The 17,040-nt window shown below is 40.1% G+C and overlaps 1 protein-coding gene and 1 long non-coding RNA gene across 2 annotated transcripts in view; one reads left to right on the plus strand and one right to left on the minus strand.

Moving 5' to 3' along the window:
- Positions 1 to 2,754, minus strand: part of LOC135231185 (uncharacterized) — a 68,970-nt gene extending 66,216 nt beyond the window's left edge. Inside the window, exons 1-2 of the long non-coding RNA XR_010321796.1 lie at positions 2,660 to 2,754; positions 149 to 230 (exon numbers count right to left, since the gene is read on the minus strand). This is a non-coding gene — a long non-coding RNA (uncharacterized LOC135231185). The remainder of the gene's footprint in view (positions 1 to 148; positions 231 to 2,659) is intronic.
- Positions 2,755 to 2,906: 152 nt separating this feature from the next.
- E2F7 (E2F transcription factor 7) overlaps positions 2,907 to 17,040 on the plus strand; it is a 43,081-nt gene continuing 28,947 nt past the window's right edge. Inside the window, exons 1-4 of the mRNA XM_064283789.1 lie at positions 2,907 to 3,160; positions 3,869 to 3,961; positions 11,187 to 11,462; positions 16,242 to 16,410. Coding sequence (XP_064139859.1) covers positions 3,869 to 3,961; positions 11,187 to 11,462; positions 16,242 to 16,410 — 538 coding nt within the window. The 5' untranslated portion in view covers positions 2,907 to 3,160. The remainder of the gene's footprint in view (positions 3,161 to 3,868; positions 3,962 to 11,186; positions 11,463 to 16,241; positions 16,411 to 17,040) is intronic.

Raw genomic sequence — 17,040 nt, forward strand, 5'->3', positions numbered from 1 at the left:
GCCTAACCTCAAAGAAACAACCACTATTAGTTTGAAATATCAGAGAAATGAATACACTTCAATACTTTGAATATTGATCTAGAGGGCTGAATGGATGCCCCCCAAAAAATACATCCACGTATTAATACCCAGAACTTGTGAATGTTACCTTATTTGGAAAAGCAGTCTTAGCAGATGTAATTAGGATCTTGAGATGAGTTCATCCTGGATCATCCCAGTTGGACCTAAATCTAATGACAAATATCCTTATAAGAGATACACAAGGGAGATTTGACAGGCAGAACAGAAGGCAATGTTACCACAGAGGCAGAGATCGAACTGATGTGGCTACAACTCCAAGAAAGGAGACAGTCACCAAAAGCTTTCTGGGCAAAGAACAAACTCATCTCTAGAGCCTCGGCGAGGTGGGGGCGGGGGGGGGGTGCAGCTCTGCCAGGCACCCTGATTTTGGACTTTCAGTCTCAAGAACCGTGAGAGAATAAACGTCTGTCATTTCAAGCCACCCAGTTTGTGGTAATTCGTGTAGCAGGCACAGGAAACTAATACAGTTAGAAAAATTATTTCCTCATCTCTATTTTTTGCTTCCACATAAGCTCAAAATAAATTACAATTCTATGCGTTGTCTTCCTCTCCTTACATGTCTACCTAGAAGATAGTTTTCAGTTCAAAATGTTATTTCTAAATGGCATAAGATCAATAAATGTTGGTCACATTTTGAAAACCCTAGTGGCATAGTAGTTAAGTGCTATGGCTGCTAACCAAAAGGTTGGCAGCTTAAATCTACTAGGTGCTCCTTGGAAACTCCAGGGGGTAGTTCTACTCTGTCCTATAGGGTCGCTGTGAGTCGGAATCTACTCTACGGCAATGGGTTTGGTTTTTTGGTTTTTGTGTGGCTTTGAGTGATGTGACCTGGGTTTAAACCCTGGCACCTTCACTTTCCAGCAGTGTGATCTTGGGGCAAGTTACTTGATTTTTTTTTTAAATCTTAGTTTTCTTATCTGTAACATGGAGATAGTAATGGTAAATACCTCATAGGTGTAGGTAGTTGAGATACCGTCTGTAGCATGCTTAGCACAGAACCTGCCACATGATAAACATTAGAAAAATATTAACTATCAAAAGATGTTATTTCTATTATTAAAATATCCACTTTTAAAATTACTGTTATTTTTCTTTAATGTTTTGCATGCTTTTTCATCTTTTTAATGTATGACCTAGCAGAGATTTTTAGGCTATATTTACTAGCAATCCAAATAAAGTACAAAGCGAAGGACTTGACTGAGCACTCTTAATTCCACTGGCAGTGTATAAGTTGTGTGCCATGGACTCCAACTTACAGCAACCCTATATGACAGAGCAGAAGCGCCCCACAGGGTTTTCTAGGCTGTAACCTGTACCACAGCAGATCACCAGGTCTTTTCTCCCTCCCAGTAGTCCCTGGTGTCCAAATCACCCACCCATTTAACCATTGCACCACCAAGGCTCCTTGTAGTACATACACATTTGGGGGGGGGGCCGTGAGATAGAGAGCAGAGCACTTGGTACAGTAAGCACTGTTGTTGTTGTTGCTAATCGCTGACTATTCCACACCTGGTAACCCCATGTGTGCAGAGAATGATATCCCTGCTGTGAAGTATGTGGTTGGTAGGCAAGTTTTGTAGATTTGCTTTAAAGGCTGACTCAATTCTTAGTAAAGGGGCATCCTACAAAATACCTGACCAATACTCTTAAAAACTGCCAAAATCATCAAAAACAAGAAAAGTCTGAGGAATTCTCACGACCAAGAAGAGCCTAAGGAGATATGAAAACTAAATATAACGTGGTATCCTGGAACAGAAACTGTACATTGGCTAAAAATTAAGGAAATCTGAATAAAAGTATGGTCTTTAGTTAATATCAATATTGTTCCATCAATTGTAATAAATGTACTTATACTAATGTGAGATGCTAATAAGGGAAACTGGATCTGGGCTGTGCGGAAACTGTACCTTCGCAAATTTTCTCTAAATCTAAAACTGTTCTAAACAATAAAATCTATTAAAAAAAAAAAAAAAAACAAGGCAGTCTGTACCAACATCCACATTTTAAATAAGAAGCTAAAGTTAAAGGAAGTGAAACATTTAATACAAATCACTCATGTTGAGGAAATTTTCTCGACTGTTTACCTGAATGCTGGACCATATTAGTAAAGAACTATTAATAAGGCATATTTTCCTCTAATTACTAGAGATATTCTGAAAAGGGAACAACACCCTGAAACATTTCTGGGCTTGCAAAAAATAAAAGGCTGGTTCTGCTTCCAGTCCACCCTCCTGGGCTAACTGGCGTGGCCATATGCTCGCTGCATAAAATGGTAACCATGGCTCACTTCTCACACCGGCGTCCGAGTGTTAGGAAGTTTGCCCCAACAAGTTCGAACAACTTCGCTTCCGCGCCAGGTTGCTGCGGGCGTTTGCGGGGGGGGGGGTGGAAATGGGCGGCAGCAGCATCCAGAGGGTCTATATCGTTTTTCCAAACTCCATCTGCTTTCCCCTCCCCTAGCTGCGCCCGCGGTCTCCGGGAGCGGCAAGCCAAGGAGACGTGAGCGGGTCTTTTATGCATAACAAAAGAGCCGCCTCCGCCGCCTCCACCTCCTCCCGCTGCCCCTCTTTGCCCCCACCTTGGCTTCCCGCGGGCGCCCGGGCTCGCGTCCCCGGCAGGAATTGGCTCCGGGACGCGAGGTTTCCAGGTACCCGGAAGGGGGTGGGGGCCGAGGCGGCAACAATTGGGCGGGTGAAGGCGAAACGCGCGGTCGGGAGCGCCAAGACTCCGAGGGGCGGTGAACCTGGGCCTTGCCGCCGCGCGATTGGTCGAGCTGCCCCGCCAGCCGCCGTTGATTGGTGGATTCTCAAATTCGGTCTCAAGGCGCCAGAGGAGGTGTTTTAGCGGGGACTGCGATCCCAGGCTGGAGTCGCGCTCGGCGGGTCGGAGCGCTGGCGCTGCCCAGACGCCGTGGGGTCCCCGCCAGCGCAGGGCACTCGGTGGGGGTCCGCGAGCTTCGCTTTCCCCGCCCGATGTCGCCGCTCCAGCCACCAGGCTGGTAATCGCCGCGCCCCCTTCCTCGCCCGTGCGAGGCGGTGGAGATCCCTGTAGAGGAGGAAGCTTGTTTCGCGAAGCGGGAGTAAGTAGCGTGCGGTCCCTGCGCTGGTGCTGAGGCGGGAATTGGGAGGAAAAGGGGTCCTCTCTCGTTCCGGCTGCCAGCCTGCCACCCTTTCCTCCCCCGGGCTGGCCGGCGATCTAGGCATTCTGCCGCTGGACCTGGTTCGTGGGGGCTGCCCTGGCTCCAGCTCTCTCTCTGCGGGACAGCAGAGGGGCCTTACCCTTCCTCACGATTTGGGGGTTTCATTGGAAGAGTTTATCCTTGCGGTCCGCTTGAAGGCCTGGGGAGGGACTGCGCCAAGCGCTGAGTGGGTTAGGTCTCGCGATCAGGTTTCCTTCCCTCCTGATTCAAGCCCCCCTCAAAGCCAAATTCCTCTCAGTTCTTTGCGCCAAAATTAACTGACCTAGGAGACCCTATACTTTCCGACAGATTTACCTAACACCTTCCTCCCCAGATTGGTAATTTTATGTTGCCCTGTTGGTTTTCCTAAAGAATTCCTAGTTTTGTCAATGATTTTTACTTCCCAGATTTTCAGTAATTGGTAAGCACACTTTATGCGTTTGTGTGTGCATGTGTTTTAGAGAGGGGTGGGTGGGGGTGGCTACACTCCTGGAAATTCCCATGAAGTATTTAGGGAGGGGAAGTTCATGATCATGAGCAGATAGTAAATAGACGTTTTTATCGAAGGAGAAAATATCTAATTGTAATTAATGTAATTGTTCTTTGTAGATGGAGGTAAATTGTTTAACACTAAAAGACCTGATAAACCCCAGGCAGCCCAGACTAGATTTTGCAGTCGAAGATAGGGAAAATGCACAAAAGGTAAGTGCCTACACATAAATACCTTAAGCTCTACCATATTTAGGATGGTGATGGCTAATCCAATTAAGTTTTCCAACTTTGCACTTGCATTTGTGTTATAAACATAACATAATTAATTTTAATAAACAGTATAGAAATATACTTTTTAAAAAGAGAGGCATCCAAACCATTATTGTTGCATATCTCTTCAGTCAATGTGCAGTGGAAAAAGAGGCCAGGTTAGACGTATCGTTGGAATCAACTCATAATGGATTAAAGATATGCTGAAGTCTGCAATCAAAAGTTTTAATACATATGATTCTTGAGGATGGAATTAACTTATGTTTTGTAGGAATGCTAAACCTCAGTTCTCAGATAGATAGATGCCAGTTGCTATAAATGCTGGATTACTAAAGTGCTGTAAAATGCCCTCAGATCAATAAATCGGCTCCTAGATATGACGTGTGCCTACCATAGAGGGAGATAAAGTGATTGAGTCCAACAGTGTACTCTTTGAATAGTTGAATGATTTTCTATCATGAACCTTTAACAAGGGCCCTTGTACACATTACTAAGTGCTTTGACCATTGCACTTTCACATTCTCACAGGAGTGAAGAAAAACCACAAAATACTGGAAGATATTGGGAGAAGTGGTTAAAATTTTTTAAATGAGCAAGGATAATTTCACCTCTCAAAGAGAAAACGGGGAATGACAGCAGAGTGCTTCTGCAGAAATACTAGGAGGGATTTTTGTCTCTTCACATTGCAGTGACGTAAAGGAGGGAGGATCTCTAGGAATAGTGAGAGCATGGGGTTTAGAGTCAGATCTGAGTTTGATTTCCTTCTCTGCCATTTAGTAGCTGTGTGATCTCAAACAAGTCGGTTCATTCAGTCTTTCAGCAAATATTTATGTGCCAGACACTGGGGCAACAGTGGTTTAATTAGCTGCCTTAACCTTTCTAAGCCTGGTTTTTTCTTCCATAAATTGAAGCTAATAAACAAGCACCTCCCCCAATGAGTTTTTGTAAAGCACCCAGCAACAAAGATGAATATGATGTATAGGTTCTGCCCTTGTTTACCTGACAGACTCTCAGGGAAGCCAGATGTAAAATTAACCAGCTCTACTGTGATTTGGCAAGTGCTGTAAGAGGAGTAGGAACAAAGTGCCCTGGCAGGACAGGAGGAAGAGATGAGCTCATGGGAAGGCCAAGGAGAGTTGGAAAGCTTCACAGAGGAGATAACATTTGGGCTAAGCATCAAAGGATAAGTAAGTTCAACCTATAAGAAAACAAGAGTGAGTGAGATAGACATTATAGATAGAAGAAAGTACATGAGGTATGGACATTCAAAAAATGTTGGAGAAATCCAGAGTGGCCAGAAGCTAGTAGTACTGAGTTATTCCTTAAAATTCCTCTGAGGGATGGCTGCCATGGTGTTCTAATGGATGAGTTGGGGCTTAGAGGATTTATCTTGCACATGGTCAAAATCTATAAATACTGTATTATGCATGGATTTTCTTAACTACTCATAGAAAAACTTTTCTTTAAGATATAAAGGAGTTTTTAACCTCATTCCCAAAATATGAGTTCCTGGGCAGGGCAAATGGTTAAATGCTCAACTGCTAGCCAAAAGGTTGGTAGTTCGAACCTACCCAGAGACAGCTTGGAATAGAGGCCTGGTGATCTGCTTTTGAGAGATCACAGCCTTGAAAACCCTATGGAGCAGTTCTACTCTGCACACATGGGCTTGCCATGAGTCGGAATTGACTTGACTACAACTAACAACCCAAACTTACTGTACCAAGTTGTGGGGTTTTAAAGAAGACTCTCCTCTTAAGTTGTTTACAGGGAGTCCCTTTAGGGATGACAAAAATAGAAGATAGATGGTTTGGGACATAGATATGAACACTAAGGATTGAGCTTGTGGGAGGGCTTTGTGAAGGAGGTAACACTTAAGCTACAATTAGAGAAATGAATGCTGAGACTTGGACAAGTAGAGAGGAAGGGCACAGGTAAAGAAGTAGAAATAAGCATAGCGTATTTGGGGTTGCTATGAGTCAAAATCAGCTCAAGGGCAATGGGTTTGTTGTTTTTTTTTTTATTATTGTTATTATTTGGGGTCAATGCCCAGGCTTAGTGGGCATAGGTTCTCTTTGAAGGTCATTGATCTCTTTTGGGAGTGGTTGAGAAAGAACCTGAGTCCAGTTTGGAATATGTTTGTATCTGTGTGATTTATATGTAAATAAATGTATACAGGAGGTAGCTGGTTGCCTGACTTTGGAATTCAAGAAAGGTCCCAGCCAGATAAAAACTCAGGAATTGTCAAGATACAGGTTGACTTTAAAGCCATGTATGTGAGACTGGGTGAACTATTACACAGAGAGTAAATAGAGGACTGAGTGTGGACTACTATGGTTTGTAAGAGTGGAGGAAGAAGAACCAATGAAAGAGACTGAGAAGGAATATTTAGAGAAGTAGGAAGAGAATCAAGAGAGAAAGACTCGTATCTCAGAAGCTACGGGCTGAGAGCTTTAAAGAGCAAAAAATAGTCAGCACTTTTAACTGCTGCAGTGAGGCCAACCAAGTAAGTTGCCATTGATTTGGCAACTGAGAGGTAACTTCAGTGCGAGGAGTGCGACAGAACCAGAGAGATGGGTAGGGGAAGGTCTAAGTTTAAATTACTTATTCTAGAAAGTATATTCTGAAAGGGCTTTTAGTTAACAGCTAGAAAGAGACTCTTCCTAAGATGTGGTTTTCGTGATGAGCCTTTGAAAGGATTGGATTTCAATAGTCAAAGCTTGGCCAATGGTATTAAAGAGAAAGATGGTATGAGCAACCTAAGGTGCAGGGCAGGTTTGAAGAAAAGCAAGTGGACTATCTGAGCAAAATGTGGGATATTCCAAGCATAAGTTGAAACTGGAAAAGAGGTTGGCTTAAAATATCGTCAGGGGTCTTAAGGCTAAAGACTGCATACATTATTTGCAATAGCATGACCAAAGCTTTATGCGACAGAAACAGGACTGAAACCCAGATCTTTTAACTACCAAGCCCTTTCTTTGGCAACATACTGCCAATTTATAGTTTTAGCAATTGTATTAGTAGTAATAATAGTAATGAACGTTTGTATAGCCCTTCACAGATTACAAACCGCTTTCACATTCATTATCTGATTTGATCCTAACAGCAACTCTGTGGCAGATAAGCCAAGGTACATATGAGAACCTGAGAATCTGGTTCATGGGTTACATTTTCCAGGCTTTCTAATTAAGGAAGTGACTTCTTGGGTGTTACTGGTTAGATATCCTGGCAAGCAGACTCTGAGATGGGGTTTAGAATGTAGGAGGTTTACTATGGAATACTCTTGGGATCAACACCTGTGGAAGGGAAGGATTAGACAGAGGAGTGGAGCCACAATGCAATCTCACTAGAAGTCTCGTTTGACCCACGGAGAGCTTTAGGATGACCATAGAGAGGTTCTGAGTTGAGGCACGTGGGCCAGGCCTTTACATGTCAGTGATACTTCTACTAGCCAATGGGTACAGGCCTTCCAGGAAGAGGACGTAACCTTAGGCGAGTCAGCCCTCATCAGCCAAAGCAATTCTGTTGAGGGCTTACTGTTGGCAACTCTTCCAGCAGTTGGAAAATGAATCATTTGTTCCTGAAGGGGGTCTGGTGCATCACAGTGTCCACTACACAACTGGACAACCTTGTTAGAAAGTCTTGGGAAGAGGTATTTTTGTCCGAATCTTATCGGTAAACTTAGGCCCAGACAGAATGAACAATTTGTCAAATATCAGAAAGATACAGCGCTGAGACAACTAAGTCTCCAAATTCCCTTTCCACTGCCCTATACAGTGTCAGGATAGCAGGATAAACAGACAGGTGGAGCAGGGTGTGACTAGATTGCAGTTGACTTTTTGCCTAACAGAGGCCTCAGAAAAGTAATTTGCTTGGCTTTTTTTCTGCTGCTACTGCAGAGGTGTAATATAATCATTACCTTCTACCACACTACCTAAATCCCTTCCTACTTTAAGTATCACTTACGCAGTAGTGAAAATACCATATCAAAGTGTTGTTGGGTGCTATCAAGTCGATTTCAACTTATAGCAACCCTATTTGATAGAGTAGGACTGCCTCATAGAGTTTTCTTGGTTCTAATCTTTACAGGAACAAATCACCAGGTCTTTTCTCCAGTGGAGCCACTGGGTGGGTTCCAGCCACTGACTTTTCAGTTTAGCAACCCAGTTCTTAACCATTGCACCACCAGGGCTCCTTATCAAAGTATAGGAGGAAATAATCAGTTCTGAATTGCTCCGTAGGTAGGGAAAAATTAGGAGCCAATCTTCCTTGTGAGTCCATATACCATAAAAAAAAAAAAACCTAAACCCATTGCTGTCAAGTCAATTCCAACTCATAGCAACCCTGTAGGACAGAGTGGAAATGCCCCATAGGGTTTCCAAGGAGCACCTTATGGATTCGAACTGCTAACCTTTTGGTTAGCAGCCATAGCTCTTAACTACTACGCCACCAGTGTTTCCATATACCATGGAGGAAGGTAAATCTCTATCCACTTTAGCAATCCTGAGCCACACTTTCTACCTGCAGATACCTTTTGGGATAACCAAATAATCAAGGCACGGTGGGGACCCTGGTGGCACTGTGGTTAAGTGCTTGGCTGCCAACCAGCCACTCCACAGAAGAAAAATATGACAGTATGCTTCTATAAAGATGTACAGCCTTAGAAATCCTATGGGGCAGTTCTCCTCTACCCTGTAGAGTTGCTATGAGTTGGAATTGACTCGATGGCAGTTTTTGTTTTTGTTCTGGGTTTTTTTTTTTTTTGGTATTCTTCAAGCACGTGTAATGAGCAAGATGTTCCAAGTATTGTGAGGAATAAGATGTGGAACTTGCTCTCTTTGACTTCCAGAAGTGCACAGTCCCACTAATGACACAAGACACACAGCCAGGAAGTTAAATAGAAATATGGTATGCTATATATATATATTTTTTAATATTATATTAGCACTAAGTGCCAGAATGAATGGTAATAAAGAATGGGTACGAAACCCAAACAAGCTGGCTGTCAAGCCTGCATGCATAACTACTCCTCCATGCTGCCTTTCCGTAGATGCTAATGGAGATCAACATGGCCTCCTAGGGACCTTGTGCTAAAAATAATGGTAGCTTCCCAGTTTTCACCCAGCACAAGCTCATTTCTGGATGCAGAATTTGAGAAACTTCTGCTTTTGAGCCAGTTCTTTTATACCAGTGCTTCTTACACTGAGTGAGGTTGTATTGACCTTGGGAAAGTTATTTAACTTCTCTGTGCCTCAGTTTCTTCATCTGTAAAATGGAAAAATAACAGTACCTATCTCAGGGTTGGGTGAGCAGTTAATACACGTAATGTATAAATGGCATGGCACATAGCAAACACTCATTAATAATTTCACTTGAGAGTTCATTTGTAGAAGATTTCATCAGAATTGCACTCTAGTAGATGTTAAAAGATGTAGACAGATGCAGTGCTTTCAGCTGGATGCTTACTGCTATGGAGTGAGAAATCCTCATTCCCACTCCCTGTTATACTAGGACAGAACCTCAGCCATAGCTAACTGGTAGCTTCTGCTAATCTAAGGAATAAAGAGTTGGCATCCTAACACAAACTCCGGTTTCTCCCAAATGATCGTTCACCTCTTCTCCTGCTCTTTTATTGGAAAGCACTTGTTTAAAACCATAAACTGCTGCTCAGCCAAAATCTAAGCGTTCAGTAGCTGTAGTGTGATATGTGTACAGGAAAGGTAAACCTGAAAACCTGTTGACATTGAGTTAATTCCAACTCATAGTGACCCTATAGGCCCCATAGAGTTTCCACAGAGCACCTGTTAGATTCGAACTGCCGACCTCTTGGCTGGCACCTGTAGCACTTAACTACTATGCCACCAGCGTTTGCACAGGAAAGGTAGTGACAGATATTTACTTCATCTACTTTCATAATTATATAAGACCCTGATGACTGGAACTGAATTCTACTACAATGAACCACCATCAGGCTGTGAAAACTTAAGAACAGGAAAAAAAAAAAAAAAAAAAAACCCAGTGCCATCGGGATGGAGCATTAAACACTTAGAAACTTCATAGCAATTTGTTACTGCCACTGTAGCATTCAAGTCTATGATCCATGGTCTCTTGTTGAACAGGGTGTAGACGAGGTTGATAGTTGTCAGGCTCAAAAGGTAAGTTGCATGTGGCAGGAGCTGCATACTAGTCATATGCAGTAGAACCACATATTAGTATATGGGAATTTGAAAATAAAACGCCTGGTCCTTCGTTATGGATAGTTTGAGAAACACTGCCCTGGAGATAGCAGACAGCTCCCTAGGTTGATTGGAAATGGGATTATTTCCTTGGATGCTCTTCCATTAACTGGTCCTGTAACTAATTGCTGTATTAGTACTGGTGAGCATTGAACTACAAAAGCATAATTGTTGTTCTCTGGTTAGTGCAAACTTATAAATAGTTCTTAAAAAAATACGGCACACAGAAGCAATGTGGACTCAACCCACATCTGCCCTTATCATCCCCAAGTATAACAAACACCTACCAGTGACATATACACTCATCATTGGCTCACAGAGCTACCTTGAAAGATATATTCAAAGACCGTTATGGATTGAATTGTGCCCTCAAAAAGTTGTTGAAGTCCTAACTCTTATACCTGTAAATGACCCTGTTTAGAAATTGTTTTCTTTTGTTATGTTAATGAGGCCATACCAGCATAGGGTAGGTCCGAAACCTAATCCCTTCTAAATATCTTTGATAAAGGGGAGTACAGACATATAGAGACATACACAGATGGGGGAGGGGGCCACAGATGTAGCAAAGGAATGCCAAAGACTGCCAGCAGTCACCAGAGAGGCCCACAGAAGGAATCAGCACGGCCAAGAGAACTATGAAAAGGTATCATCTGTCCTTTAAATCCACCCATTTGAGGTATTTTTTGTTACAGCAGTACTAGGTAATAAAAGGACAAAAGGAGTAGTAGATTATATTCGGTCTTTCATTGGAGCCACTCTTAAATTCCAGTGAATTCTTCTAATTTTCATGAGTCCTAGCCTAATTCTTTTTAGCCCTGAACATATGAGCCTGTTTGCATTTTCATGACTTAGATAATGGTGGAAACAAAGTGAACTCTTAGCCAATACCTGTCCTTTCTCGTTCTTGCTGAAAGGTCTCTTTTTTTAAATAGGAAAATATATTTGTTGATCGATCGAGGATGGCTCCGAAGACTCCAATAAAAAATGAACCAATTGATTTATCGAAGCAAAAAATCTTCACTCCAGAAAGAAATCCCATCACTCCGGTTAAGCTCGTGGACCGACAGCAAGTAGAACCATGGACACCCACAGCTAACTTGAAGATGCTCATTAGCGCAGCCAGCCCTGACATAAGGGACCGGGAGAAGAAAAAGGGACTGTTCAGACCCATCGAAAACAAGGATGATGCGTTTACAGACTCTCTACAGGTAAACGGGTTGTGTTCCTAAGGACTTTTAGTGAATTTTTTTTTTTTTTTAGTTGATTGTTAAGAAGTCACTGAATTCTCAAAGAATTTTTCGGTTACTACTGAGCCAAAAAACAGTAGTAAACTTAATGTCTTTTTTGATTTATAGCTGAAATGGAATACACATTCTGTATCTCATTTTTCATCTGAATACTTTCTTCTGTTATTCCGTTGACCAGTACACATTTTAAAATGATAACCTTTTTTTATGTAACAGTATTTAATAATTTTGATTTAATGAAGGAATTTTGGGGTTTTTTTATGATACAGTGAATTTTCACTTTGGTCCAATTTTAAAGGAAATAGAATCTAAATACTTTTGACTTGGGAAATTTCATTCTTGTATATTTTCTGTTTTGGCTTGGGGCTTTATTAAAGTAAAGCCATATTTAAATTACCTGTCCTGTGGGGGAACCAGAGCTATTGAATAAGTATCTTATGTTTACTTTTCAGTTTTCACTCTCCCATCAAACTTTTCACCAGACTTGCTAACACATAATAAAAGTTACTCATAGATCTGAGTCTTATCTTTGCCAGTTTTCCTCCTTTTCGTGGATTTTGGGGGGGGGGGGGGGGAATTGTAAAAATTGCCAAAATGAAGAAATTGGGAGAGGAGAAAACAACTTAATCCATCTCTGAATTACAATTGAATTAATATAGCAAAATGAATTTAATCTGCTCACACTTAATTGCGGAGATAGAGCTTAAAAGATTTCTTCATGTGACTAAATACAAATCATACAATTTTAAGAATAGTTCTTACGTGCTTAAAGCCAGAAAGAAATTCACAATTCTCCTCTTAAGTCCAGGCTATTCTTTTGTTTCCGTTTCCATTTTATATTTGATGTGGAAAGTGCATAAGACTTGGTTTCAGAGGCCTTGAGTTCAAATCATTAGCTGAGTGGCTAGCAGAAGATCACTCAATGTCTTTATACCTTAATTTCCTCATCTGTACAATGGGATCATAATATTTGCCCTGATTATATTACGGTTGTAAGAACTGAATGAAAATAGATGTGCTTTTTACTATGAGAGGCATATAAATATTAGTTGTTTTTTTATTTTCTTCACAAAAAGTAGCAAAGTTAAAATCACCCAATGAGTGACCTCTTTCATGAGGTAATGTTATTCATCTGTTTCTTTGGTAGAACTAGTTGATTCATTTGCTCCTAAAACAATTAAGTTTTGGTTTTTATCCAAGCTTTGTAAGGGAATTTTCAACCTTCCAGTTATCTAAAAATGTAAATACCCCAAATTTTGACCTTAAAAAAAAGCCTTTTATTTTAATTTGTTTTTTATTACATTTGTATTGAATATTTGATAATATATACTTGTCATAAATGTAATATCTTTATACCCACAAATCCATGTCCCAGCTCAAAAACAAGCAGAATACTATTAATCAACACCTGCTTCCCCCACAGAAACCTCTATCTTGAGTTCATATTTATCATTTCCTTGCTGTTTTTAAATCACTCTGTCATATACATGTGTATGCTCATGTAATATGTTGATTAGGTTTTTGTTTTGTATTGTTTGGGTTTTAAGCTTGTAAAATTGAAATGATGCAGCATGTTGTTATCTGGCAGTTGCTCTTTTCCGTCAACATCCAACCTTAAGGTTCGTCCATGTTTTTGCATGTGGCTAGCTGTAGTTCTTTCATTTTCACTGCTGTATGATACTTCATTGCACAATTTATCTGTTCTCGTGTTCATAGTCATGTGGGTTGTTTCTAGTTTGGGACTAGTATGAACTATTAAAAAAAATGTTGCCACTGAGTTGATTCCGGCTTATAGCAACCCTATAGGACAGAGTAGTACTGCCCCATAGGGTTTCCAAGGAGCAGCTGGTAGATTTGAACTGTTGACTTTTTGGTTAGTAGCCAAATGCTTAACCACTGTGCCACCAGGGCTCTAGTATGAGCTATGCTGCTCTAATATCCTTGTATGTGACTTCTGGTGTACATACATATACAAGTTTCTCTAGGGCAGCAGTTTTCAACAAGTGGCGTCCGGACCTCAGAGTCCCTGAGACTCTTTCAGGTGATCAGCAAGGTCAAAGTTATTTTCATAATAATTCTAAGGCATTTGCCTTTTGAATTCTTTCTCTCACAAGTGTACACTGGAGTATCCTGGTGATAACATGTAGATATTACAACAGATTGAATGCAGAAGCAAACATGAGAATCCAGTTTGCTTATATTAAGCCAGATACCGAAGAGATATGAAAAGTGTATAACATAGTGCCACTTTTCTCACTAAACATTTTTGTCTTAGAAAATGTAGTTATTTCTCATTAAAAATATGGCATTTGTGTTATTTTAAAATATTTTTAAATATGATTAAGTGTTTTAAAGTGTCTCCATTTTACTTGCTAATGTGGTAAATACTGATCGATAAAATCCACATAAACAAAAAGCTTTTTAGGGTCTTTTGTAATTTTTAAGAATATAAAGGAGTCCTGAGACCAAAAAGTTTGAGAACTGCTATCCTAGGGTATACACGTAGTGGTGGGATTGCTAGGCCGTTGAATATGCAAAAATACCAGATGGTTTTCTAAAGTGCTGTTTGCTTTCACCAGCGATGTATAAACATTTATTGATCCACATCATCTCTGACACTTGAAATTGTCAAATTTATTAATTTCTGCCAATCTAGTGGGTATATAATTGTATCTTATTGTGGTATTCATTTGCATTCTGTGATCACTCATGAGGTTAAACATCTTTCCTCATGTTTACTGACCACTATGTTTCCTCGTTTGTGAAATGCCTGTTCATGTTTTTTGCTGATTTTTTATTGGGTGGTTTTTCTTTTTCTGATTGATTTGTAGGAGTTTCTTACATGTTCTTGATACTAAACTTTTATCAATTGTGTGTATTACATACATATTCTTTCAGTTTGGTGTTTGTCTTATCATTTGATATTATTTTTTGGTAAACAAAAGTTCTTAATTTTTAACAGAGTCCAGTTTATCTTTCTTCTAAGGTTGCCGCTTTTTATGTCTGTTTAAAGAAGCCCTTCCCTATTCCAAGGTTAGAAAAATATTTTCCTATATTTTCTTCATGTAAAAATTGATTTATAAGTTTAAAACTTTATTTGAAATTGATTTTTTTGTATCATGTGAGTCAAGGATATGATTTTTTTTTTCTATGTGGCTAATCAGTTGTCCCAATACCATTTATTCCGTAGTTCTTTCTCTTCTCCCTAGTTGGCAGTACTACCGCTGTCATGTGTCAGTTTCATTTATGTATGGGTCTGTTTCTGGACTGTTTTCTGTTCCGTTCGTCAATTTACCCAGCCCTACAGCAATACCATAGTATAGTAACTCTAATATAAGGTAAAACAATTTTTTTTGCCTTTTTTTTTTTTTCCAGAAGGGTCTTCACTATTCTTGGCCCTTGTTCTTACATATACACTTTAGATGAAATTTTAATTGGTGTTGCATTGAATCTATTAGATTAATTTGAGATTAACTGGCATCTTTACGGTACTGAGTCTTCCTATCCATGAAGATAGTCTATTCTCCATCATTTAGATCTAAGCTTTAGTACTTTATGCAAATAGATTTTTTGGTCGATTCCTAAGAACCTTATCATTTTTGTTACCATCGTAAATGATGTCTTTCTCTTAATTTATTTTCTGTTTTGGTTATATAGGAATGCAGCTGATTTATATACTGATCTTGTACTCAGCTACCTTGCTGAACTCTTATTATTGCTAATAATTTGTCTGAGTTTCTTTTGTGTTTTTATGTAAACAATCTTCTCTCCTGCAAAATGAAAGTTTTCTTTATTCCTTTCCCATTCCTGTGCCTCAATTTCTTTTTCTCATCTTCATGCATTTGTCTTCTTCATCCAGTGTGGTGTAGAAGAGGCAGTGTGATAATGAGCATCCTTACCGTTTTCCTAATTAGAAAATTCTCCCAAGGTTTTCCCATTAAGACAGATGTTTGCCGTTGAGTTTTCCTGAGTATACTTTTTTAAGTTAAATAAGTTCTCCTATTTAGAAAACTATCCTTTTAGTTTTCTAAGGGATTTTTGGAAATCATGAGTATTAAATTTATTAAATGCTTTTTCTGAATCTGTTGAGAATATCATATCATTTTTCCTTGAATTATGTTCATTAAAAAGACTTTTGGTTTCTTGGGGCTTGAATTGAGTTCTTTCACATGTGGGTTGATGAGACAAAGGCACTGGTCTGGTGCACTTACAATAAGGAAGAGTAAGATTTAGCTGCCCTATTCAGTTTCATTTACCCTTGGTCAGTTGTAAAAAATAAACCAAAGCAGTTTGGTGATATAGTGCAGGCCAGTGCACCGCAGACTTTTACCTCAATGGGACTCACCCAGGATCTAGGAAAAGACGTATTCTGATGCAGCAGATCTGGGGTGAGGCCTGAGGTTCTGCATCTCTAACACTCTCCTGGTGAATGCTGATTCTACGGGTCCAATAACGACACTGTTAACAAGGGTTTAACAGCCTGTAAATGACTGGATTTTTTATTTTCTAAGCCTTTAATCAATAGGCTCAGCCTCAAATTGCAAAGGAAAAAACATTTAATCTGGAGAGGAAAATACGTAAAACGTTATGAAAATTAGATTAGAAAATGTTATTTGAACCAGAATCAAAGATAGTATAGATTGGATGTCCCCCTCAACAGGCCAGTACTCGCCATTAAAATTTCTCTCTTAGGATATTAACTGTTACATCTCCCTTCTTCCTTCTATCTGCCCTCTGTAGCTTGATGATGTTGGGGACAGTGCTGTGGACGAATTTGAAAAGCAAAGGCCAAGCAGAAAACAGAAAAGTTTAGGACTCCTGTGCCAGAAGTTTCTAGCTCGCTACCCAAGTTATCCCTTGTCAACTGAGAAAACTACTATCTCCCTAGATGAAGTTGCTGTCAGTCTTGGTATGTATGATCAGCTTACCTGGAGCCCTGTCTCCAGTTACAGTGGGAAACTGATTTCCTTGGGGAGGCTGAAGGCCTTAGGTCGTAGCACCTTTTTTTTAGGCAAAGAGTGGGCCCTCCAAAAGGGTGAAGACAGAGGAGCAGGTAGAGCTTCCTCTGCAACAGATTTCTCTTCATTGTGTGTGGAATTCCAGGTACCCTTCTAGGCCAAAGTGTTAAGAAAAAAAATTTTTTTTTGGATTTTTTTATCTTAAAAATACTTTTATAACAGACCCAAAACAGACACATTATAAATTCATATTCTCGTTTTAATTTTATCTTACCTCAGACATACTAAAAAATGATTTAGAAATATCCTATTTATTTGTAATAATCTTCTAGGAGTTCAGAGCTGGTTTTATTTATAAAGCAAGATTTGAGAGCAAGAGTATTACGTATGAAGCCTTGTATCATAACATTGGCAGCAAGCCTGCCAAAGTAGGGAAAAAACACATCTAGAGGTAACTGAGATAGTTAAACCTTATAACAAAGAGGGGTACATGTGCTCACATGGCATGCATATGTATAATGTGGGACAGTGTGTGGCTATAAATATGTATACAGCTGCTTCAGAATAGAGACCCCTAGTGG

The sequence above is a fragment of the Loxodonta africana genome, chromosome 4, assembly GCF_030014295.1.
Source record: "Loxodonta africana isolate mLoxAfr1 chromosome 4, mLoxAfr1.hap2, whole genome shotgun sequence".
Taxonomy (NCBI): domain Eukaryota; kingdom Metazoa; phylum Chordata; class Mammalia; order Proboscidea; family Elephantidae; genus Loxodonta; species Loxodonta africana.